The 25,815-nt window shown below is 40.0% G+C and overlaps 1 protein-coding gene across 3 annotated transcripts in view; it reads right to left on the bottom strand.

Moving 5' to 3' along the window:
* LOC140458182 (receptor-type tyrosine-protein phosphatase zeta-like) overlaps positions 1-25,815 on the bottom strand; it is a 254,311-nt gene that overhangs the window by 74,408 nt on the left and 154,088 nt on the right. For all 3 annotated transcript variants that reach the window (XM_072552397.1, XM_072552395.1, XM_072552398.1), the window contains exons 8-11: positions 25,336-25,486; positions 16,734-16,918; positions 16,453-16,585; positions 1,341-1,387 (exon numbers count right to left, since the gene is read on the bottom strand). In XM_072552397.1, coding sequence (XP_072408498.1) covers positions 1,341-1,387; positions 16,453-16,585; positions 16,734-16,918; positions 25,336-25,486 — 516 coding nt within the window. The remainder of the gene's footprint in view (positions 1-1,340; positions 1,388-16,452; positions 16,586-16,733; positions 16,919-25,335; positions 25,487-25,815) is intronic.

The following is a 25,815-nucleotide window of genomic DNA, read 5'->3' as shown; positions in this document are numbered from 1 at the left end:
CCTCCTCTCCCCTCTCAAATGAGCCCAAAAGATAGTCTGCATGGATTTGCTTGCTGTGCTCTTTTCAGGCTGAGCCCATCACCTGCCATGAATATTTGGCATGAGTCACTCCATTAATTGACCATTTGAAGCCATCAATGAGCTTAACCATCATTGACTGAATCACTTTGGAAGTGGGAAAACAATGTCACCCTCACCAACCCTAACCAAATTACTTCTGATTAAATGCCTATCTGGCCACCAAATGTATTTTGGTCAAGTGGCAATAAATTCCACCCACTGATTCAAATCATCAGGCATGTGTTTCATATGTTCTCCACTAGAGTGCATTAGTTTAATATTTGCCAAATTATCAGTGGGACTGATTTTCGAAGTCCTAACCCCACTTGTTACCCACAGTAGTTTGCATACAAGTTAAACGTCTTCAAGGCAGAGAGTGATAAATTCTTAATCTAGCAAGGAATTAAGGGATATGGGGAGAGTACGGGTAAGTGGCATTGAAATGCCCATCAGCCATGATTGAATGATGGAGTGGACTTGATGGGCAAAATGGCCTTACTTCCACTCCTATGTCTTATGGTCTTAAATCATTTGTAGTGCACTCCATATGTGCTTGAACTGGCTTTAATGTATCCTGCTCTATTTGTTGGTTCTGGTCATTTGTTGAGCTCTGACTCACTCCAGCAGCCAGAAGGCCTCCCACTCTAACATGACGGACAAGAGTTAGAACTGAAGAAGAGTCATGTTGGACTTACAACTTTAACTCTGTTTCTCTCTCCACCAATGCTTCCAGACCAACTGAGTTTCTCCACTGGTGATACCAGTGAGCATTTTCATTTGGACTGTACTGACACGAATGTTTAAAATCTCAGGCAGTTTAATTATTTTTATTTGGATAATGTTCAAATAATTGATAATAATGGAAAGTAAAGGAAACCTTGAACAACTTAAGTTGGTCATATCATCTTTACTCATGTCACACTCATTGACGTTGCGTTTTCAGCTTCACATATGGTTTTATTTGTGTCATCAGATTAAAATCTGTCAAAATTCGGTATTAAATCAGGAGAGAAACATTAAACATTGAAAATTTAACAAAAAAAAGTGCACATTGCATAGTGGAATGAAGATAGGAGGGAGAGTTAAAAGCAATAACAATATTTCTTAGAACTCTTGATTATTCTTAAGTTATTTGTTCTTGTGGTTTAAGATATATGTTGAAGCATTTGAACAAGGTACTAAATGAAAATGCACTCCTATTTACATGTGAATTCAAACATAAAATAACTCTTTAAAGTGAACAATAGACAGCCAAAACATAACTTATATATTTTCATTACCTTTGGGTCATCAAATGTGTCATTAAAATTGAAAAAGGCACCAAAATCTGCAATATATAACAAAAAAGTGTTAGACTGGAAAAAAAATACAAATATGGAAATGATTGACTTCAGAATGAATCGAATCCTTTGTATAGCACCATATCACCCCATATTTTAAAAAGGTGGGAGGAAAAAAAACACGATTACATATTAATGAGCTTAACATCACTCATGTGGGGAAAATGCTGGAGTCCATTATAAAAGATGTGATAGCAGAACACTTGGAAAGTTTAAAGGGATTAAACAAAGCCAGCATAGATTTATGAAAGGGAGATCATGCTTTGGTAATCTACTAGACTTTTTTTTGAGGTTGTATCGTGGGTAAAGGAGATCTTGTACAATTTGATTTCGGAAGGGTTTTGATAAGGTCTCGCATAAGAGGCTAATGGGTAAAAGTAAACTACACAGGACTGGGGTTAATACATAGACATGGATCAAGATTTTATTGACAAACCAGAAAGTGGGAATAAAAGAATCTTTTTCTGTGGCAAGTGATAACTAGTAGTCAGGATCAGTGCTTAGGTCTCAGTTATTCACGATATATATAAATGAGAGAATCAAATGTAACATTTCCAAGTTTGCTGATGACACAAAACTAGATGGGATTAAGAGTTGTGAATAGGATGCAAGGAAGCTTCAGGACAAATTGAAAATGTGGGGAAACACATGGCACATGCATTGTAATGTGGATAAATGTGAAATCATACACTTTGATGTGAGAAAAAGAAAGGCAGAGTATTACTTAAATGTTGATTTTGGGAAATGTGGATGCAAAGGGATTTGGGTGTCTTTCCACATGAGTCAATGGAAGGAGACAGGCAGATGCAGCAAGTGATTAGGAAGGTTAATGGTATGTTGGCATTCAATGAAAAAGGATTTGCATTTGGAAGTTGGGGTGGCTCATTGTAGTTTTATAGGTCCTTGGTAATACCACACCTAGATTATTTAATGTAATTTCCATCTCCCTACCTAAGGCAGATCATAATTGCCATAGAGGGAGTGCAGTGGAGGTTCATCAGGCTGACACTAGGGATGGCAGGGCTGTTGTATGAGGTGACATTGGTTCAATTGGATCTGTATTTATTAGAGTTTAGAATAATGAGAGGGGATCTAATTGAAACATGTTAAATTCTAATAGGGCTCCACAAACTAGATGTGAAGTGGTGTATAGCAAGAAAGGTTCTAGATGCAATCCAGACTCTATACTAAAGTAAGTTATTTGTACTAAAATAAGTTACTTTAATCAGAGTATCACTGGAGTGACCATATTGTTAGGTGAATGCTGAATGGGGGAAATGTGGAAATCAGCCAATTATTCTGCTTTTGACTGTTATCAACTGGAAACTTCATGTATAACGTCAGGTAAAGAACATGAAAGCTTTAAGAATTGCCATTCGATGAAGAAGTTGAAAAGATAGGTGACACCAGAAGTCTGCTTGAAGCCACAATTTCATGGCTGGAGACGTTAAATTGACCAGAAATGTTTGCTGCTCAGGTTGAATCATGCTTAAATATGGAAGGCTCACTAAATACAACAATGCAAAGAAACTGAATGGGCATGTTCTCATGAAATGGCAATTAGACTGAGGAAGCATTCTGATTTCAGTTTATAAGAATCCTCACTGTAACCCTAGAAATCATTGTTGACAATATTAACAGAAGGTGGTTTATTGATTTTCCTCAAATTTCGTTTGAGAAAAATCAAGCATTAGCATGTGCAGAAAAGGACACAACTTTCTGCAAGAGTTAGAAAAAGCAATCTTTAGCAGCTCATTTTAAAATGGAATAATACCTTCAATAAAAATATTAAACAAAAGAAATAAGCCTAATAAGCTTTTGTCACATTGCTTCCCGAACAGTGATTAGTGACTACTCAGCTCTTTGTTTCACAGATAACGAGCTGATTGTTGACATACAAATATTTATAGAACAAAAACCTGAAATGGCTAGAATATGCAAATTAAGGTTAATGCAAATTAGTTTTAAGTTTTTTTTTGAAGAAGTGTTTAATGGTAAGATTGTCTGTGCTAATAAATGGGGAAAAAAGGTATTTGTTGCTAAGCAACAAATGTGAGAAAAACAAGAACATCTTGTATTTATGTAACACCTTTAACATACTAGAATTTCCAAAGTGCTTCATAGAAGCAATACAAAGCAAAATGTGAGAATATCATAAAAGGAGACATTCGAATATATTACAAAAAGCCTTGGTCAAAATAGATTTTAAGAAGTGTCAGGGTCACACACTGTATCATTGAAGTTATAAAAAAGACACCAAAATTAGCAACATAAAAAAAAATGCAACTCCAAAAAAGAAAGGAACTTTTGATTTGATTTGATTTTGATTTCATTTATTATTGTCACATGTATCTAGGTACAGCGAAAAGTTTCATTTTGTGGGCAGTACAGGCAGATTATATCATACAAAGTGCATTAGGGTAATAGAACAGGGTGAGAAATACAAAGTTATGGTTGCAGATGTGTACAAAGGGCAAGATCAACATTAAATTTAAAACTTAAGAGATCCATTCAGAAGTCTAATAACTGAGAGGAAGAATCTGTTGGTATGTATGTCTAAGCTTTTTTATCTTCTGCCCGATGGAAGAGGTTGGAAGAGACTATAACCAAGGTGGGAGGGGTCTTTGATTATGTTGGGTGCCTTCCCAAAGCAATGAGAAGTGTAACTGGAGTCAGTGGATGGAAGGTTGCCTTGTGTGATGCACTGGTCTGTGTTCACAACTCTGTCATTTCTTATAGTCCTGGGTAGAGCAATTGCCATACCAAGCTGTGATGAATTCAGATAGAATGCTTTCTATGGTGCATCTATAAAATTTAGTGAGAATCTTCACGCACATCCTGAATTTCCTTAGCCTCCTGAGGAAGTAGAGGCATTGTTGTGCCGGATCCAGAAGAGGAGGGGCTTTGGGAGGCATTTAGGACTTAGAAAGCCAAAACAACAGTCTGAAATGGCAGAGTCATTAAAACCAGGGATTCTTATGAAACCAGACTTAGAGGAGCACAGATATCATAGAGGATTGTGTTACTAGAGGCGATTACATCAATAAGGAAGGATGAAACCACGGAAAGATTTGAAAACAAGGATGAGAATCTTAAAATTCTAGTCAGTCAATACCTCACTGGGTGACAATGAATGACATTGAGCGTAGAACTGATGAGTGGATAGACAATGGCCCAGTGGTATTGTTGCTAGACTATTAATCCTGAGATCTAGGTAGTGTTCTGGGCACCTGGATTCAAACCCCATTGTGGCAGATGGTGGAATTGGAATTAGAATTCGAATCTCTACAGTGTGGAAACAGGCCCTTCAGCCCAACAAGTTCACACTGATCTTCTGAAGAGTAACCCATCTAGACCCATTCCCCTACCCTCTATTTCCCCCTACTAATGTACCTAACCTACACATCCCTATGGAAAATTTAGCATGGCCAATTCACCTAACCTGCACATCTTTGGACAGTGGGATGAAACTGGAGCACCTGGAGGGAACCAGTGCAGAGGCAGGGAGAATGTGCGAACTCCACATAGACAATCGCTTGAGGCTGGAATTGAACCCAGGTCCCTGGCACTGTGAGGTAGCAGTGCTAATCACTGAGCCACTATGAATGCAATAGTATTTAGGAAATAAGATTGTCATGATGACCATTATCAAAAAAAAACACACCTGGTTTACTAATGTTCTTTAAAGAAGGAAATTTGCAATCCTTACTTGGTCTGCATTACATGCAATTCTAAACACCACAGAAATGTGGTTGACTCTTAACTGCCCTCTGGGCAATTAGGGATAAACAATAAATGCTGGCCTAGCTGGTGACACCCACATCCCATGAATGAGTATAAAAATAAAAATAAGGCATAGAGAAAGATTTGGGATATACTTGAGAGCATTTTTAATGATCTCAGGTTTATGGAGCATAGGACATTGCAATACCTAGAGATAGTAACGATGAAGATAAAGCAGCAGATGAACTGAAACAGGGTACAGTCAGACAATGTTGCAGAGGTAAAAACAGAAGGTCTTAGGTGATGATGTATATGGTCAGAAGCTCCAGTTGGAATCAAATGCAGCACTGAGGTTGTAAAGAATCTGACTTAGAAACAAACTTTTGCTGAGGAACTAGCAGCAAGTGAGAAGGTACTTGTCAAATGTGGAGGTATTGGTTAGCTGAATTCCACATTAGGGGCTTAAGATGGCATTAGATTGCAATTTGAATATTCCAATAAGATTTTTGCCTGTTTCAGAGAAGTTTATGGTTTGATTAAAACCCAAGTCAGATAGGTAGTAGTGGCCAATGAGTAACACTCTTTTTATGTATTAAGTTCCCTTTCTATTATTCCCATTTTTCCCCAAGAGGGCATTGTACAAGTGAAACTGTTCCTCATTATGCACTATAGTGCAGGGCTGTGGACAGGGGGTAACATAAGGGCCTAATAACCATAGCACAGGGCTCTAGGGAACCCACTAAGTCCAGAACAGGGTGAGGGCCCACCAGGAGTTGAACTAAGGCCCATGATCAGACCCAGATAAGATATACAGAAGAGCAATTCTCATTTGTAGTTTGTCAATGATTGCTATCATTAACTAAGTATCCTTTCACTGCCATCAGTTTAATTCAATATGGTAACAAATGCATTGTAAACTTTTCAAAAATGTTAATCTTTGAGATCTATTTTAAAAGACTGAGGATTTTTTTTAAACAAGGGTTTTCTTTTCTCTCAGCGGGTCACGAGTCTTTGGAGTTCTTTTCCTTAAAAGCGGCAGAAACAGAGTCTTCTAATAATCATTGAGGCAGAGGCGGTTACAGCCTTGGTAAAGCAAAGGGATGAATGTAGATTTGAGGTTGCAATCAGATGAAAATGATATCAGTCATGAGCTTATTATACAGCTGAGCAGGCTCAAAGGGTTGACTAGCGTGTTTCTGCTTCTATTTTTGCATGCTTATGCATTTATCTGTATAACAATCTGCCGTGGATAGAATCTTTGCTGAGTCTTTCACCTTGGTAACCAAAGATTGTTGAGGGCCCTATTAGCATCATACAGGAGTAGGTTGTTCTCTCAGTAAAACAATATATTTTTAAAACTACAATATTTGCATCAGATGGATGTGTCTAGCATATAACTGAATTTTCACCTTCCATTTTCAACATTCTTTGCCTTTTGGCAATTTTTGCATAAATTCTATCTTCAAAGCAATTCCTATCATAATGAAAACAATACCACAGTTAAATAGATTGACCAAGACTTTGGGATTTTGAAAGGATATGGGATAAATAGTTTCACTTAAGAAAATTTCCTTCACAGTACTCACTGTTAGCAAAATTAAACTAACTGCACACAGCTCTCTGAAAATGAATGCCTTTTATACTGTTTACAATGCAAACAGCAATGACCATTGTTTGCAAACATTTAAATCAAGATCAAATGCTATCATGTACAAATTTCATCACACAATTGTTCAACTGATAATCAGTATCTTTGTAAAATAGTTCTTTTTTTGTGTTTTTAAAAATGACTATAAGAAATAACATAAACGTCAATTTAAGAAAAAAGACCAAATAATCTTACCTTTGCTTTGCCAAATACAATGCTGTAAAGAAATGGTGATGAGATTCCCAATTTCCTTGTAGTTCAATAACACTGTTTTGTGAAATACTATCTAATTGTAAAACACACTCAGTAGCTTATCAGGTATTTTTTGCAATTGCAAACAAATTCAATTAAACACAGCTTTGTTTACCACAAACAATAGATATACTTAAATACACACTAATATAATGTGGTTCAGCAGCTGCTAATATGAGATACTCATTAGAAGTGACATGTCAATCCAATGGCATAAATTAATTTTTTTGACTTTAATATTTTCCAGTGTGGTGTGAACAATTTTAATACAGCGTTAATCTGTTAAACAGTCTGGAGATCCATAATTTATTTTACTACTGACTCCAATTCTCTTGCATTGATTCTATTAACTGATTTCCTTCCTGGAATGTTCAGCTCATTCCATTTGCACATTTCATATCATGGAGCTATGCAGCGATTAGATTGTCTGGGCCAGGAGGATAACTTACAGTTTTTTTAGAAAAACGTGCACTCTCATTCATCTAGTAACTAACTTCTAGCTTTGCTTACCTTTCTCTGAGTCCACACCAAGACTTAACAAGTCAAGCACGGTGAGCTTCCATTGTAAACAGACTTTCATTATCAAACACAGAACAATTGAGCACTAGCCCATCACCATGCTTTGGAGTTCTTCATCCAAACTACAGTGTAATCTTCATAAGTAGCATTTCAACTGGCATATTAAAAAACAGCCTAGGTTATTCTTATAGAGACATATTGAATATACCTACCCTCTCAAATATACACTGGGGTACAAATGAAATTTGACCTGTAGACCCAAAGAATGCAAGTAAGGTTCCTGCTGATTGGCTGTTTCACTCTAGCTCTCCGGCATTTATTTACAGTTGAGTGGGATGAACCCAGCCTCCAGGGACAGATGAACCTGTTTTGCTTCCTTTGACTTTCTTGGCTCCCATCTCTAAGCCAAGTTGGACAATCAATAATTAGTTCAGGATTACAGCACACTGTCCTGGCTCAGATATTGCATAATCAGAGTCTGCAAAAGGGAATGGTACTGGATTCCACCTTCCCAATGCCAACTTACGTCATCTTGAAACCAACTCCACACAAAAGAAATTCCTTCCCCCAAGGACGATCACCACTAGTCAATCATTAGAGAATTGACATGTTGACGCTTGATCTTGTCAGGATTATTGTGGGATCAAACAGATCTCCTGAGTGGGTGGTGAGTTGTATCACTCACTGAAGTACATGAGAATACTGCAAAATTTTCCAGTTCAGAGCATAGATACACACAATGTCACATTCAAATAATGGTTCCACCAATTGGAGGCAGAGTGATCAACAGGAGGTCTTTGTCTTGGATGTAGAAATCTAGCTAGAAGTCCAATTCCAGAGTTTGTGTCACCAAGAATAGTCATAAGAAACTTAAGTGTTTATACACCAGAAGTTTGATGAATTTATGCCTTCAGCAATGAGAGGCAGACTTCTACATATGATTCAGCATAGAAAGTACAAGCCTGTTTGAAGTTGTAGACATCTAAGCCTATTGCCTTCTGTCAGACACACTCATTAGGAACTGCTTAAACCAGATCCTGACATGGGAAATATTATCGACGAAATAAGAATGTCATGGATCTGCCAAGTTGTTACGTATGTCAAGCTTAAATGTAACCTAGAGCCAACCCTCAAATCTGTTTCCAAGCTTGGGAGTTCTAAGCCAAGTCAATGAATAAAAGTATAAAATATATTAGAAGAGTGCACGCCACCAATTATTTAAAAATACAACTATTGTTGTACAACTATTAAGTGAAATGGAACAAACATTTTAAGGAAGGTAATCAAACTAAATATGCTTTCACTATTGCTGGACAATGAACTTTGTCTACATCTTGTCATAATGTTGATTTGAACGTACACATAAACACCACATTAAAACACGCAGAAAATAGCAGAATATTTAGCATAATTTTTTTTAACAGAGAAGGACAGCCCTAAACAATGGAAAACTCAAAATTACAAGAGAGATGAGGGGCAGTAACAGAACCTTGTGTTCATCTGGAATGAACAACTTTGAGTCCTTCAGCCATCTACTTAAATAATTTGGTGGACCTTAGTCATTCTCTCAGAAGTTGTGTGCTCATTTGTGCTACTGTGTTTCATTAAATATATAAAGCTGATCTCTTTGACATACAAATTAAAACACAAACCTGCTTATATTTTTGGATAAGTACACACACGTAAGGAGTGAAAATGTGGATAATGTTGAATGTATAGAATAAACGATTAGCAGAATCAAAGACCCAGCATATGCTGAAATTTAAACAAAAGATGAAATAACACAACCAAAATCAATCTTAGAGAATTTCTGTAAGTTTTATTTAAAAAGTAAAATTTTATGTGAGTAAGAAGAAAGCTGTCATTCGTAGGTTGAACTCCAATTGAATGATTGCCCCTTTAGTTAGTGATCTGCCTATTTCCACAGAATCCTTGTGAAAATCAATCAAGGAGTTGATCCCAGGATGTTTCTACAGTAACATTCCTGAAATGGATCCTGGTCCTTCATACTGAGCCGTTTTGAATGAACTTGAGTCAAATATTTGACTCAATTTGTAGTTTTCTCTTTCTTTCAGGAGGTTAGCTTAAAATGAATCATTTATGCATATAACAGACCGATCTCAGTGTACACTTGAAATATGTTACACCAGGTTATCAAAGCAAATAGTTACTACTCATTTGATTTAGAACATGGAACTGAGTTAACTTAAAAATAGTTTCGATCTAACATGACTTAAGATATAAGTTTCCAAATGCAATAAGATTAACTGGTGAAGCTAAAAATAGTATTAATTCTGAATGAGAATCAATGCAAAGGCAACAGCATATCTGCTGTCAATTTTCCAAAATAAACTGATGTTAAACGAAGCAGAGAAAGGAAAGTCCAAAGGCTGAATGAGAATCAATAAATGAAATGAAGCATATCATTCAGTGCACAAGTCACAGACCCTCAGCTGTATATTTGTAGCTTTATTACTTGGTGATCAGAAGAAAGGGCGAAGAACTAAAATATAACAAGTAATTGAACTTTAAATTTTATTTATTGTGCTTTATCGATTGCTACGATAATTACATAAAGTGATACTAACAAAATCAACATTACAAGAATAGAAATATGAACGATGTTAATTGCTTGTCTTAAAATTTATATAGGCTCATCTCTTTGGGCTCAAGTCATAGACGGGACGAAGGGGCGTAGTGTACCAAATTTGAAATAAAAATTGAAAGCACTAGAGAAACTCTTGCATTAATTCTTGCAGCACCTATTGACTGAGATACAGAGTTAATGTTTCAAGTTCAGTATAACTCTTCTTTGCAACTCAAATGATTTATGACAAAATGTCATAAGCAATAACTCTTGTTTTAGATTTAATCTTAGTCTGAGATTTTGTTTTCTTTATTTCAGATTTCTAGATCCTGCACTATTTTGATTTCATTGAAAGAATTTGATTTTGGTGAGTGCATATCATTTATTAGATGAACGTGAGTACTGCAGATGTTGGAGATTAAAGTCAAGAGTGTGATGCTGGAAAAGCACAGCAAGTCAGGCAGCATCCAAGGAGCAGGAGAATTGATGTTCAGGCATAAGCCCTTCTTCAGGAATGAATGATGAAGGGCTTTTGCCCAAAACATTGGTTTTCCTGCTCCTCGGTTTGATTATCCTCAGTCCCTCTTAGCATTGTAACTCTTAGTTTTATCTAATTATATTTCCAACTACACTTGTTCACAGCTGGCTTCCTTAACTTGTATTCTACTACAAAAACCTACATTTATATAGCACAGGAAACATCCCAAGGTGTTTCACAGGAGCATTATAATGCAACCTTAATTCCAAGAACAGAGATATTAGGTCATGTTTGGTTGGTTAAAGGGATAGAATTTAAGGAGCTTAATAGATTTTAATCTCAAAAAATGAATAAGATATAGGCAGAAGCATGAGGAGGGCAAACCAAAAGTGCTGCCCAAGCAGCTGAAGGCATAACGATCACTGGTACAGTAATTAAAATTGGAGATTGAGAATTAAGAATTTCTGAGGCTTGCAGTGCTGGAGGGGTTTACAGATGATGCAGGGGCAAGGCTATAGAGGGATTTGAACATGAGTGTGAGAATCTCAAAGCTGAGGCATTGCTTAACTGGATGAATGGAATTTGGAGTGAGTTAGGACATGGACAGCGGAGGTTTGGATGACCTCAGGTTAATATAGAGGGTAGAACATGGGAGCTAAGGAAGGAGTGTGTTGGAAGAGTTGAGTTTGAAACTAAAAGTGTTCTCCTAATTAAGACAGTGATGTCAAGGAATTTTTTCTCTCTCAGCAGTTCGTTAGAGTTTGGAATTTTCTGCCCCAAAGAGCCGTGCAGGCTGAGTCAATAAATGTGCTCCAGGCAGATTTAGACAGGTTATGGATCAGTAAGGGAGTGAAGAGTTCTTGGGAGGTTTGGTGATGGTGGATAACAGGATGGAAGGGTTTAGGGCTCAGGCTGGTAAGAAAGTTACTTTAGGTATTCACATTTTGCACTTACCTTTTTCTAGAAAAACTAAAACCAGTCAGAGAACAAGAAAGAGTCCAAAAAGCTATGTAAAATAAAATATAATTCTGCTTCATCCTTAGATCATCATTTATTGTTGATTGTCAGCTGGTGCAGGTGCAATGGGCCAAATGGTCGTCTGTACTGTAATAATTCTGCATTTCTGAGAGTTAAGGTCACAATCAGAATAGCCAAAATCTAACTGAATTGGGATGGGACCATTCACCACAGCAGATCCGTTGCCGCTGACTAGCCACTGCCCTTTGACCACCGAGGATGCTTAGCCACCGCCCATTGGCCACTGAAGACGATTCGCCACCGCAAGTAAGTCGCATATTTTGAATATTAGTGGTATATAAAATTGTCATTATATTGGTTAAGGTATTGTTTGCATTGTTTCAGTAACAACTTATTTTCGTTACAGAAGAGTTTTTTTTCAGCTTGTATTTTTGGAACAGGAATTTTTAGTATGGAAACACAAATTACTAGTAAACGTAAAAATAAGAAGTTTTACCATGATGGTTTTATATATATTTTTGATAAACTGTCCAAGAGTGATTGAAGTATTAAGTTTTGGTGATGGAACAAGAGTGGCGCTGTGGTAAAACAATTAATAGACACACACATTCTCCTTCCGCAGCATTTTGTGGATATGCCCATTTCAAACAGATATGCTGTTTTGGAAAATGTAGGGGGTGATGGATTCTCAGGGAAACGTAGCACGAACAGCCAAGTTTCTGGTATTGAGACTGGCTCTAATGCAACGAGGGGTACGTCAGCTTCCAAGAGATCAATTGTGTTAGGGGATTCTGTAGTCAGAGGTACGGACAGATTTTTTTGTGGCCAGCAGAGAAAAAGCAGAATGATGTGTTGTTTTCCTGGTGCCAGGATCAAGGATGTCTCAGAGAGGGTGCAGAATGTTCTCACGGGGGAAGAGGGGCCAGCAAGAGGTCATTGTCTACATTGAAACCAATTACATTGAAAGGAAAAAGGTTGAGATTCTGAAGGGAGATTACAGAGAGTTAGGCAGAAATTTAAAAAGGAGGTCTTCAAAGGTAGTAATATCTCCTAGTGCTACGAGCTAGTGAGGGCAGGAATATGAGGATAGAGCAGATGAATGCATGGCTGAGGAGCTGGTGTATGGGAGAAGGATTCACATTTTTGGATCATTGGAATCTCTTTTGGGGTAGAAGTGACCTGTGCAAGAAGGATGGATTGCACCTAAATTGGAAGGGGACTAATACACTGGCAGGGAAATTTGCTAGAACTGCTTGGGAGGATTTAAACTAGTAAGGTGGGGGGGGGGATCCCAGGGAGATAGTGAGGAAAGAAATCGGTCTGAGACGGGTACAGCTGAGAACAGAAGTGAGTCAAACAGTCAGGGCAGGCAGGGACAAGGTAGGACTAATAAATTAAACTGCATTTATTTCAATGCAAGGTGCCTAACAGGGAAGGCAGATGAACTCAGGGCATGGTTAGGAACATGGGATTGGGATATCATAGCAATTACAGAAACCTGGCTCAGGGATGGGCAGGACTGACAGCTTAATGTTCCAGGATACAAATGTTACAGGAAGGCTAGAAAGGGAGGCAAGAGAGGAAGGGGAGTGGCGTTTTTGGTAAGGGATAGCATTACAGCTGTGCTGAGGGAGGATATTCCCGGAAATAATCCAGGGAGGTTAGTTGGGTGGAACTGAGAAATAAAAAAGGGATGATCACATTATTGGGATTGTATTATAGACCCCCCAGTAGTCAGAGGGAAATTGAGAAACAAACTTGTAAGGAGATCTCAGTTATCTGTAAGAATAATAGGGTAGTTATGGTAGGGGATTTTAACTTTCCAAACATCGACTGGAACTGCCATAGTGTTAAAGGTTTAGATGGAGAGGAATTTCTGATTTTTTCTGATTCAGTATGTGGATGTACCTACTAGAGAAGGTGCAAAACTTGACCTCCTCTTGGGAAATAAGGCAGGGCAGGTGACTGAGGTGTCAGTGGGGGAGTACTTTGAGGCCAGCGACCATAATTCTATTCATTTTAAAATAGTGATGGAAAAGGATAGACCAGATCTAAAAGTTGTCATTCTAAATTGGAGAAAGGCCAATTTTGATGGTATTAGGCAAGAACTTTCGAAAGCTGATTGGAGGTAGATGTTCGCAGGTAAAGGGATGGCTGGAAAATGGGAAGCCTTCAGAAATGAGATAACAAGAATCCAGAGAAAGTATATTCCTGTCAGGGTGAAAGGGAAGGCTGGCAGGTATAGGGAATGTTGGATGACTAAAGAAATTGAGAGTTTTGTTAAGAAAAAGAAGGAAGCATATGTCAGGTATAGACAGGATAGATCGAGTGAATCCTTAGAAGAGTATTAAGAAAGTAGGAGTATACTTAAGAGGGAAATCAGGAGGGCAAAACGGGGACATGAGATAGCTTTGGCAAATAGAATTAAGGAGAATCCGAAGGGTTTTTACAAATATATTATGGACAAAAGGGTAACTAGGGAGAGAATAGGGCCCCTCAAAGATCTGCAAGGTGGCCTTTGTGTGGAGCCACAAAAAATGGGGGAGATACTAAATGAATATTTTGTATCAGTATTTACTGTGGAAAAGGATATGGAAGATGTAGGGAAATAGATGGTGACACCTTGCAAAATGTCCAGATTACAGAGGAGGAAGTGCTGGATGTCTTGAAACGGTAAAAGGTGGATAAATCCACAGGACCTGATCAGGTGTACCCTAGAACTCTGTGGGAGGCTAGAGAAGTGATAGCTGGGCCTCTTGCTGAAATATTTGTATCATCGATAGTGACAGGTGAGGTGCCGGAAGACTGGAGTTTGGCAAACGTGGTGCCACTGTTTAAGAAGGGCGGTAAAGACAAGCCGGGGAACTATAGACCGGTGAGCCTGACCTCGGTGGTGGGCAAGTTGTTGGAGGGAATCCTGAGGGACAGGATGTACATGTATTTGAAAAGGCAAGGACTGATTAGGGATAGTCAACATGGCTTTGTGCGTGGGAAATCATGTCTCACAAACTTGATTGAGTTTTTTGAAGAAGTAACAAAGAAGATTAATGAGGGCAGAGCAGTAGATGTGATCTATATGGACTTCAGTAAGGCATTCGACAAGGTTCCCCACGAGAGACTGATTAGCAAGGTTAGATCTCATGGAATACAGGGAGAATTAGCCATTTGGATACAGAACTGGCTCAAAGGTAGAAGACAGAGGGTGGTGGTGGAGGGTTGTTTTTCAGATTGGAGGCCTGTGACCTGTGGAGTGCCACAAGGTTCGGTGCTGGGCCCTCTACTTTTTGTCATTTACATAAATGATTTGGATGCAAGCATATGAGGTACAGTTAGTAAGTTTGCAGATGACATCAAACTTGGAGGTGTTGTGGACAGTGAAGGCGATTACCTCAGATTACAACAGGATCTGGACCAGATGGGCCAATGGGCTGAGAAGTGGCAGATGGAGTTTAATTCAAATAAATGCGAGGTGCTGCATTTTGGGAAAGCAAATCTTAGCAGGACTTATACACGTAATGATAAGGTCCTAGGGAGTGTTGCTGAACAAAGAGACCTTGGAGTGCAGGTTCATAGCTCCTTGAAAGTGGAGTTGCAGGTAGATAGGATAGTGAAGAAGGTGTTTGGTATGCTTTCCTTTATTGGTCAGAGTATTGAGTACAGGAGTTGGGAGGTCATTTTGCAGCTGTACAGGAAATTGGTTAGGCCACTGTTGGAATATTGCGTGCAATTCTGGTCTCCTTCTAATCAGAAAGATTTTACTGCCATTATAAAGATTTTTAAAATATAATTCCTTTTTCAGGTTAAAGTTTGTAACTCATTTTTATATATAAACCAATAAAATGATATTTATTTCACCTCTATTTTTTATCAATATGTAGTATGTTGTTGTATAAATAAAGGGGACTGAGAAGTACGAAAGAACAGGTGGGAGGGAAAAAAAATCAGTACATATATATGTTTCTGGTGGTGAATAGTCTCCAGAGATCAAATGACCCCAGTGGAGAAACGCTGGTGGCAAACCGGCAGTGGCTAATCAGCGGCGGCAAATCTGCCGTGGCGAATCGTCACCAACCCAAATGAATAGTGGAACAAGCTTCAGATGTCTTCCTCTGCTAATCTTGCTCTTAATTCTTATGAACTGATAAATGGATGGCTGAGGGTTTCAATAGTAGATGCACGAAAGCAAGGTGTGGTAGATAGGCATTTTCAGGAATGTCAATGGAGAGTGGTTGGAAAATCATATACAAGATGAACATCTCATACTCAACCCTGAACAGTTTTGGAAGTATCAAACAGCTAATTACATTTGCTGCAACATTTTGGATGGAAGGTCTTCTGAAAAGAGAAAGCAACTGACTCTTTCTTTGTATATTCTAACTTTAAATCCTGTACAGAGAGCCATCAGAAAGCAATGAGAAACAGAGCAGTTTTGCCTGAAAGGTATTCTGCCCATTACCTATGAGATTGCGGGCATGAGTAGAAAGAGCTGACATCAATTATATTGTTCATTGCTTTCGAAAAGAAAAAAAATGCCATAAGCAAGGTATACCAGCTACAACAAATTGAGGGAATCCCACCACCATTAAAGAAAATACAACATTCAATTGGCATTTCATATCTAAAGCGCTTTGTGAATCTCAGCACAATCCAGATATTTGTGCATTAGCATCAAGCCAATCTTTCAAATTACAGCAAAACATTTGACAATCAACATTGACTTCAGAAGTCATAATGAGAAAAGGTTAAATTCTTCTCACTCAAGATTGCACTGATTTCAGAGATCTGTGGAGTTATTTTAAATCTATTTCTGAAGAGCACAGTAGCACAGGGATCTCAAGAAATTGGGTGAAAGAGTGTAGACGCTTACCTGGGTCTTCAAATTCCATCGGCATGTCCACAATCAGTCGGTCACTGTACTTCCCATACAAACCATCTGAGCATATGGCAACCACTTGAACAACATAACTTGTGTTCGGCAATAAATTGTTGAGAATGGCTCCCTGAAACAAGAGAGGTAAATACTGAGTTCGAATGATAGGATTTGAGGATTATGTTTTAGCTTCATTTCACAATGATGCTCTTTTCATTGACCATTGATCAGACCTATAAAAGTTATTGCGATGTTTGATATTCTGAGTTATACTTTACCATGTCCTGATCCCCATCTGTCAGGAACTGGTGTCTGGTCTGGTCTTCTCCATCCAACTGCTGATGGAACACTGCATATCTCTCAAGGACAGCACTATAAACCACTCTTGGTCTTTGCCAGAGAACAAGCAAAGAGGTGTTATTCCTTGGGTCGGCTTGGAGACTTTCAGGTTCTGAACTGCAAACTTGGAAAACATGGTACAGAGTTACATTGAATATATTGGACTAAATATAGATCAGCCAAAGATTGATGTGTAATCATCAAGCTGAGCCTGGTAATTGCTTGCACACTGTCAAAACACAGCACCTAGGATTTAATGTCTTCCCAAAATGTTAAATCATAGTCATAAAGTCAATGTTTTATGGTTTGAAAGTGGCCCTTGACCCATTCATCATGCACCATCTGCTCCACTCATCATGCATCCATCTACTCTAGTTCCATTTTCCAGCACTTTATATGTCAAATGTCCTTCTTAAATGTTGTGATGATTCCTGCCTCTGCACCTTAACATCGATTTTTCCTGCTCCTCGGATGCTGCCTAAACTGCTGTGCTTTTCCAGCACCACTCTCGAGTCTGATCTCCAGCATCTGCAGTACTCACTTTTGCCTAGTTGATTTTAACCTTTTCAGGCAGTAAGTTCCAGATGCTCATCACATTTTGACTGAAAAAATTATTTCAAATTCTCTCTAAACTCCCTACCCCTTACCTTAAATCCGTGCCTCCTGTTATGAACCCTTCGACAAAGGGAAAGTTTTTTTTCCTATCTATGCTCTAATTACTTTGAAAACCTGAAACAGGTGTCCCCTTCAGTGTTCTCTGCTCTAAACCTCAGAGTATCTAGCTTTTTTGCATAGCTAAAACACTCCAGACCAAGTAAAATCCTGATGAATCAAATCTTCTCTGCACCCTCGCTAAAACCAAGAACACCTTCTACCTGTCAATACTAATTTGCTCAGGTTTTTCACAGTTCCCCTCCCTCATTTCTATACCTACATTGTCCTCCTCTTTGTGAATACACATGCAAAGCAATCATTTAATTCCTCACCTATGGCTTCTGACTCTACACACAGTTCGCCACTTTGACTAGATTAGATTCGCTACAGTATGGAAACAGACCCTTCGGCCCAACAAGTCCATACCGAAGAATTACCGACCAACCCCATTCCTCTACCCTATATTTACCCCAGACTAAAGCACCTAACACCATGGGCAATTTAGCATGGCTGATTCACCGGACCTACACATCTTTTGAATTGTGGGAGGAAACTGGAGCACCCAGAAGAAACCCACGCGGACACAGGGAGAATGTGCAAACTCCATACAGTCACCCAAGGCTGGGATCAAACCTGAGTCCCTGGCACTGTGAGGCAGCAGAGCTAACCACTGAGCCACCATGCTGCCCTTTGGTGCTTAATGGGTCCTACTTTTTCCCTGGTTATCCTTTTGCCCATAATATAATTAGAAAATGCCTTTAGAGTTTCCTTTATTTTACCCAATAGTGTTTTTTCATTTCCCCCTTTTCAGCTATAAGAAGGATATTATTACATTGGAGAGGGTTCAGAAAAGATTTACAAAGATGTTGCCAAGACTGGAGTGTTCAAGTTGTAAGGAGAGGCTGGGACTTTTTTCATTGGTGCATAGGAAGTTGAATGGTGACCTTATGGAGGTTTATAAAATCATGAGCAGGATAAATAAGGTGAATAGCAAAGGTCTTTTCCCTGGGGTAGGGGAGTTCAAAGCTAGAGGGGATATTTGTAAGGTGAGAAGAAAATGATTTAAAAGGGATCTGAAGGGCAACTTTATTTACACAGAAGGTGGTTCACATGTTGAATAAACTGCCAGAGGAAGTGATTGATGCAGACACAGTTGCGACATTTAAAAGACATTTGCACAGGTACATGAATAGGGAAGGTTTAGAGGGATATGGGCCAAATGCATGCAAATGGGACTAGATTAATTTGGGAAACTTGGTCAGTATGGATGAGTTGGACTGAAGGGTCTGTTTCTGTGCTGTGTGACTCTGTGCTGTTTTCCTAAATTTTTTTTCGAAGTAACCCCTTTGATTTCTACATGACTGTAGGGGCTCCCTCTGAGTTGAGCCCCTCAGTACCTATTAAACATCCCTTTTATCCTAATCTAATTCTGTATATTCCTTGACATTCAGGGTTTTCTGGACTTGTTGCTCTGTACTTGCACCATTTCCTTTTTGAAAGACTGCTCCAAATGTGAATATTCCTACAGATAAGTGCTTCCAGATTAGTTTGGATAAATTCTCTCTTATCATATTAAAATCAGACCCACTACTCCCCTCCCCTGTCCCTGCCACATTCAGAAGCTATATTTCCAGTCTTGCTTTGTCCTTTTTCAGGGCTTCCTTAGATCCTATAGAGTCATGTTCACTGTCACTGAAGTGCATCCCCACTGACAGTTTGACCACTTGCCTGGTTTTGTTCTTTACAACTAGATTCAGCAGCACCCCCTTTCTTGGAGATCATAAAAAGCTCTCCTAGATATGTTTTAAGAATTTTCATTGAAATCTTTCACAATTTTATCCCAGTTAATATTGGGGAAGTTGAAATTCCATTACTATACTTAACCCTATTATTTTTACACTTCTCTGAGATTTGCCTACATTCTACCTCTCCCCAACTGGTTGAGGGTCTTTAGTACAACCCTAACAATGTCACTGACAGTTTTTTGGTTTTACATTCTACCAAATGACCTAATTCGAGGAATCATCTGAGATATCATTCCTCTTCACTGCAGTTATTGATTCCTTGATCAATACTGTGATACCACCTCCCCCTCCCCCCCCCCACCTTCTTCCATTGCCTGAATATTGAGCAGCTAGTCCGGCCCATCTCTTAAAGATGTCTATATAATGGCAATGATATCTTATCTTTCAACCCATCTGCTTACTCACAAGATTTCTTTGGAGTAAAACGAATGCTATCCAACCTTGCCATGTGGCCTTATGCCTTAACTTGGCTATATTTGCTCTGCCTTTCAGACTGACTTGTTTCGTTTCTTTTATATTTGTCTGGGTGTTACTCCCAGTTGTATCTTCGCCCCATACTCCATCCCCCTGCCAAATTAGTTCAAACTCCCACAACAGTTTTAGCAAACCAATCCCCCCTCTGTACCCCCGCCCATCCCTTCCCAAAAAGGATGTGATCCTGTTTTGGTTCAGGTGTAATCCAAACTTGTACAAATCCTAACTTCACCAGAACCTAAAACCTGCCTTCCTGTACTAACTCATTGACTATGAACTCATCTGTTCTTTCTATCTTTTTTTGATACTCAGCAGCATGTGGCACCAGGAATAACTCAGCAATTACAATCCTGGGTAATCCTGCTTTTCAATCTGCTACCTAGCTCCCTAAGTTCTTGTTGCAGAAATTCATTCCTCTTTTTAACCTTGGTTGTTGACACCCAGGTGAACCATGACCTCTGACTGTGCCATCCTTTTCAAAGCTCTGCAGCTAATCAGTGATATCCTTGAGTGAAAGTGAGGACTGCAGATGTTGGAGATCAGAGTTAAGATTAGAGTGGTGCTGGAAAAGCACAGCAGGTCAGGCAGCATCCGAGGAGCAGGAAGATCGACGTTTTGGGCAAAAGCCCTTCATCAGGAATGAGGCAGGGAACCTCCAGGGTTGAGAGATAAATGGGAGGTGGAGTGGGGCTGGGGAGAAGGTAGCTAAGAGTACAATAGGTGGATGGAGGTGGGGATGGAGGTGATAGGTAGGAGAGGAGGGTGGAGCGGATAGATGGGAAGGAAGATTGGCAGGTAGGATAGGTCATGAGGACAATGCTGAGCTGGAAGGTTGGAACTGGGGTAAGGTGGGGGGGAGGGGAAATGAGGAAACTGGTGAAGTCCACATTGCCCTGGGGTTGAAGTGTTCCGAGGTGAAAGATGAGGTGTTCTTCCTCCAGGTGTTGGGTGGTGAGGGAGTGGAGGAAGGTCAGCGAACTGCATGTCCTCAGCAGAGTGGGAGGGGGAGTTGAAATGTTTGGCCGCAGGGCAGTGGGGTTGATTGGTGTGGGTGTCCTGGAGATGTTCCCTAAATCGCTCTGCGAGAAAGTGTCCAGTCTCCCCAATATAGAGGCGATTGCATCGAGAGCAACAGATACAATTACTGACATTGGTGGGTATCCAGGTGAAACTTTGATGAATGTGGAAGGCTCCTCTGGGGCCTTGGATGGAAGCGAGGTAGGGGGTTGCGGGGGGGGGGGGGGAGGGGGGGTGGTGTTGGGGGGGGCATTGGAGGGCTCAGGTTTTGCAATTCCTGCGGTGTCGGGTGAAAGTGCCAGGAGGGGAGGGTGGGTTGTTGGGGGACATGGACCTGGCCAGGTAGTCACAGAGGGAACGGTCTTTGTGGTCTTGATATCCTTGCTCCTGGCCTCAGACAGGCAGCACACCATCCTGGATTTACATCTGTGGCAATAGAAACATCTGCTGGTAACTCTCGCTATTAGGTCTCTGCCCACTAATCCTCTCTCTCTTTCACTTCCCCCACCTTGTTCTCCTGGACTTTGGCTACACTCTCCCAGAGGAACTGTCATTTATTAACACAGAAAACCTTTCTTGAGTGAGATGTTCTCCAGAGGTTTCCTGACAACCTGCCTTCTATCCTGACTGGTGGCATCCCACTCCTTTGCTGATGGCTATTCCTTGAACTGTGGGGTGACCAGTTCTATAAACATGATATCCATATAACTCCACCTTGCAACTGCATACAGTAGCAATGCCAGCCAACACTCAAACTTCAAAATCCAGTTCTCAAACTGCTCCAACCACTCCTACAGATGTAGCCAGACTGCCAGGAGCATTTAAGACTTCTCAACACAAGGGACCGAGCTCCCCTGACATATCTTAAACTAAATTACTCTTAACCTAAACTTAAGCCATGTAGAAAATCTATCTAAGTTTCTTCTACGATTAACTGTAAACCGTAGCTTAGTAGAAAATAGAAAATTATTTCCCTTACTGGCAAATCCTGCTCTCCTGCGTCTGTGAATGCTTTCTTTCCCAGTGCTCATTCAGAAATTTATGTCTTTCAACATTACTGAGGTTGAAAAACAATCCCAAACAGTTTTTGGTCAAAAGCTAATCAACTCACAACGTACCTGTTGTGCTACTGCCACACTATTTGAAACTCAGCCAAGCATCTCAGGACAGTGCTCCCTCACACACCTGACTCTGCTTTTTCCCACTGGAGATAATGGATTTAAAACACTAGCTTTAATCAGAATGCTAAGTTGCAGGAGTGTAATCCTAGGTTTTAAGCAAAATCATCCCTTAAAATTTAAAATGCTCACCTAAAGTTCCCTCTGAGCTGCTCAGCCATGTGCCACTCATGTCAATGTGTCAACGTATACTCCACTGCTTCCAATGCACAGACCATGAGGGTGCAATGGCATGGAAAACTAGAGCAAACATTGCTCTTATCTCTTCGGCCACCAACGCTGTTTGACAGTGTTACCGCTGTTTGACAGAGCTACTCTCTGCCTCAGGATCCTCTGAGGCAAGCACGGTAGATTCATTTAAGATGAATCTGGACAGATGCATGAGTAGGTGGGGAGCAGAGGGATACAGATGCTTAGGAATTGGGAGATATGTTTAGACAGTAGATTTGGATCGGCTCAGGCTTGGAGGGCCAAAGGGCCTGTTCTCGGGCTGTAAATTTTCATTGTTCTTTGTTTTGTTCTACAACACAACTGCTCACAGTAAATTTGAGCAACATTTCGGGTTGAGCTTCATGTCCCTGTCAGTGGCCCCGGTCAGTAGCTGGGAAGCTGGTGTGGCCACTTCAGGGGAGCTCAATGAAGCTAACTTTCTGTTTGCCGCCTGTGGTCAGGATTCCCTGGGCTGTCTACACCAGGATCCCATTTCCAAGTAGTACCAACCAATCAGAGGGCCAGCAGCTCTTCAGCCACAGCAATGCCACCCAGAGTGATGGACACTCCTGGAACTGCAGCCTCAAACGCAGAACATCACTGGAGGGACACAGGAGAATGAGTGGCAGGAGCTTCTCCACCTTCCATGTCTGTGATTCACTGGGGGAGTTGGAAAAGAGATGGGCTCGCCACTTTGTGTCTTCCCAACTGATTATTTGTACCGTTCCCCTCCTTACTGTAATTACATTGCAGCTTTACTGACAATTATCTATTTCTTAACACAAGGGGGCGCTTGAAGGCTTAAGAACTTTTTTTTCATTTTAAATTACATTCAATATATTTTCATGAAACAAGGTTATACATGGGCTAAAGTTTGTGCATTAGGGTGGACCTAGGGGTGGATGGGAAAGTTCAGACAGAATGAGGCAGACATGGGCAGAACCGAGCACCAGGGACCCAGGTTTAGTTTCAGCCTTGGACGACTACCTGCATGCAGTTTGCATATTTTCCCCATGTCTGCATGGATTTCATTCAGGTGCTCCGGTTTTCTCCCACAGTACATAGATGTGCAGGTCATGTGGATTGGCCATGTTAAATTACCCATAGTGTCCAGCGATGAGTAGGTTAGGTGGATTAGCCAAGGGAAATGCAGGGTTGCAGGGATAGGACAGGGGTGAGTCTGGGTGAGATGATCTTCGCAGAGTCGGTGGGGACTTGTTGGGTCAAATGGCCTGTTTCCATACTTTAGGGATTTTATGAAAACTGGGAGGGAGTATTAAGCTGTAGAAAGATTAGGAATAGAATGAAGCCAAAGTAGATGACAGTGATTGACAAAGAAAGAAGTGTCGCAGATTATTAGAGCTTAGAATAGAATAAAAATACATTAAAAAATTGTTGGAAGGATAAACCAGTAAAGTAGGGCCAAGTCTAACCAATTCTGAGTTGAAAGAAACTATTATCTTCTCACTCATTTAATACTAGAGATCCATTCTGCCATCCTCGATTATGTTATAATCAGGTTAATTGCACTTTTGTATAACTTAAACCCCGTTTTCATATTTTTAAGTGAATTTATCTAGTCTCCGAATATTGCACTGCAATTTAATAATTTCTGTATTTTTCAGATGCCAAAAATACCATCCTTCAAGCTTCTGTGTTTGCAATTCATATTTATTAGGCATAAACAAGCCAGGTGCAACTTGCTTTTTATTTGAACTTCACGTGGTGTATACGTCAATATTCCTGAATACTGAGGTATGACATAGTACTGATCATAACATCCCCCGACACATGTGATATTCCCACAGATACTCAGTTCGAAAACACCACTAAACTGTTCAACTGAATTGACCTTACAACATGAGCAAGACCAGCTCATTGAGATGCAAGTGTGTGTAGTGGGTCAGGTCAGTATCTTTACACAGAACAACTGAGATCATACCATCAGCCCTGTGTACCAATGTACTTTATGCTGAAATCATAACCCATTCCAAGGAGTTTTTTACTCAATTATTTTTTCAGGGGATGTGGATGTTGCAGACTAGGCCATCCCTAATTGCCCCTGAGAAGCTAGTGATGAACTGTCTTCTTGAATTATTGCAGTCCTTAGGGTGAAAGTGCACCACAGTGCTGTTAGAGAGGGAGTTCCATGATTTTGACCAAGTGACAGTAAATGAATAGTGACAGTCAGGATGGCGTGTGGCTCAGAGGTGAATTTGCAGGTGGTGGGGTTCCCATGGACTTGTTAGTCTTGTCCTTCTAGATAGCAGATGCCATGAAGGTGCTGAAGGAACCTTGATAAGTTACTGCAATACTTCTTCTAAATGGGATGCACTGATTGATAATGCATCAGTGGGGAAGATAGTGAAGGTTGAAAATGGTGAATGGGGTGTCAATCAAGCAGGATTCTATGTTCTTAATGAGTATGTTGCTGGAGTTGCACCCATCCAGGCAACTGGGGAGTCTTCCATCACACTCCTGAACTGCATCGGGTAGATGGTGGACAGGCTTGGAGAAGCAAGGAGGTGATTTGCTCACCAAAGGATTCCCAGCCTCTGATCTGCTTTTGTAGACCTAGAACTTATATATTGGTCCAGTTCAGTTCCCGGTCAATGGTCATCCTCAGGATGTTGAAAGTATGGGATTAACTTGTGATTATGCCATTAACATCAATGAGAAATGCTACAATTTTGTTGTTGGCGCCAGTCATTGTCTGGTATTTCTGTGGCATGTATGGTACTTACCACTTATCAGCCCAGGACTGGATGTTGTCCAGGGCTTGCTGCATGTGGACCTGGGCTGATTTAGTGTTTGAGTAGTCATGAATGATACAGAGCACATGGGCAAAATAATCTGTGTTGTTACTCCAGTAGATAATAGACACTACATAGTTGCAATTTCTTCCTTTCCTTTCAATCAAGTTGAAAGCTGTTAACTGCTGCACAAGATTTATTGAGCCTGTCATGCAGTTAAAATTACAGTTCATGCCTAATGGTTAACAATTTTGTTTCAAACAAGCTGCAGTTTCATTACCGATTCCCACATGACAATGGTTCATTACCTTTAAAGTGTTTTGGATTACCTGAAGTCATGGTAGGTGTTATGTAAACACACATTATTTCTTCAACTTCTGCAAAAAATTGATCACAAAAGATCCAATGCAACATTTAGAGATTTATAATGGCAAACTGTTTTGAACCTACCTGGCTCATGAACCTCTTCTGTGCCTGAGTAGGAGGAGAAAACTTGCCCAACGAATTGGTACTGCTGCTCCCTGTAGTTGTTCTGAAGGTAATCGATCAACATAACATAGCCAGACTGTTGCATGGTCAGCACCTCACAGAATACCTCCAGCTGGATCAAAGCACAAGTGTTTCAAAAACCCTTTCAATGCAAGGACAGATTTATTCACAGAGCTGTCAAATGGCAGCTTCTTCATAACAAGAGAGAAAGGTAAGATCATTTAAATTTAAAAAAGCCTAAACTGATCCTCACTTGTGATTTTTCTACTGGGGCAATTGAACACGAATTAAAATCAGGAAATGTTGGCTAATTTCACCTCCTTGGCCCATGGGCAGTCAAGTCGTTGTCGAACCCACTGAAATGGGAACTGGAAATTGAATGAGACCTTCAGTCCTGTATGGCATCAACTTAAGATTTAATTAAGATACAGTTAAGAGGGT

Source organism: Chiloscyllium punctatum, chromosome 32 (genome assembly GCF_047496795.1).
Source record: "Chiloscyllium punctatum isolate Juve2018m chromosome 32, sChiPun1.3, whole genome shotgun sequence".
Classification (NCBI taxonomy): domain Eukaryota; kingdom Metazoa; phylum Chordata; class Chondrichthyes; order Orectolobiformes; family Hemiscylliidae; genus Chiloscyllium; species Chiloscyllium punctatum.
Note: the sequence above shows the minus strand (reverse complement) of the source record. Positions and strands in the feature narration are given on the sequence as shown.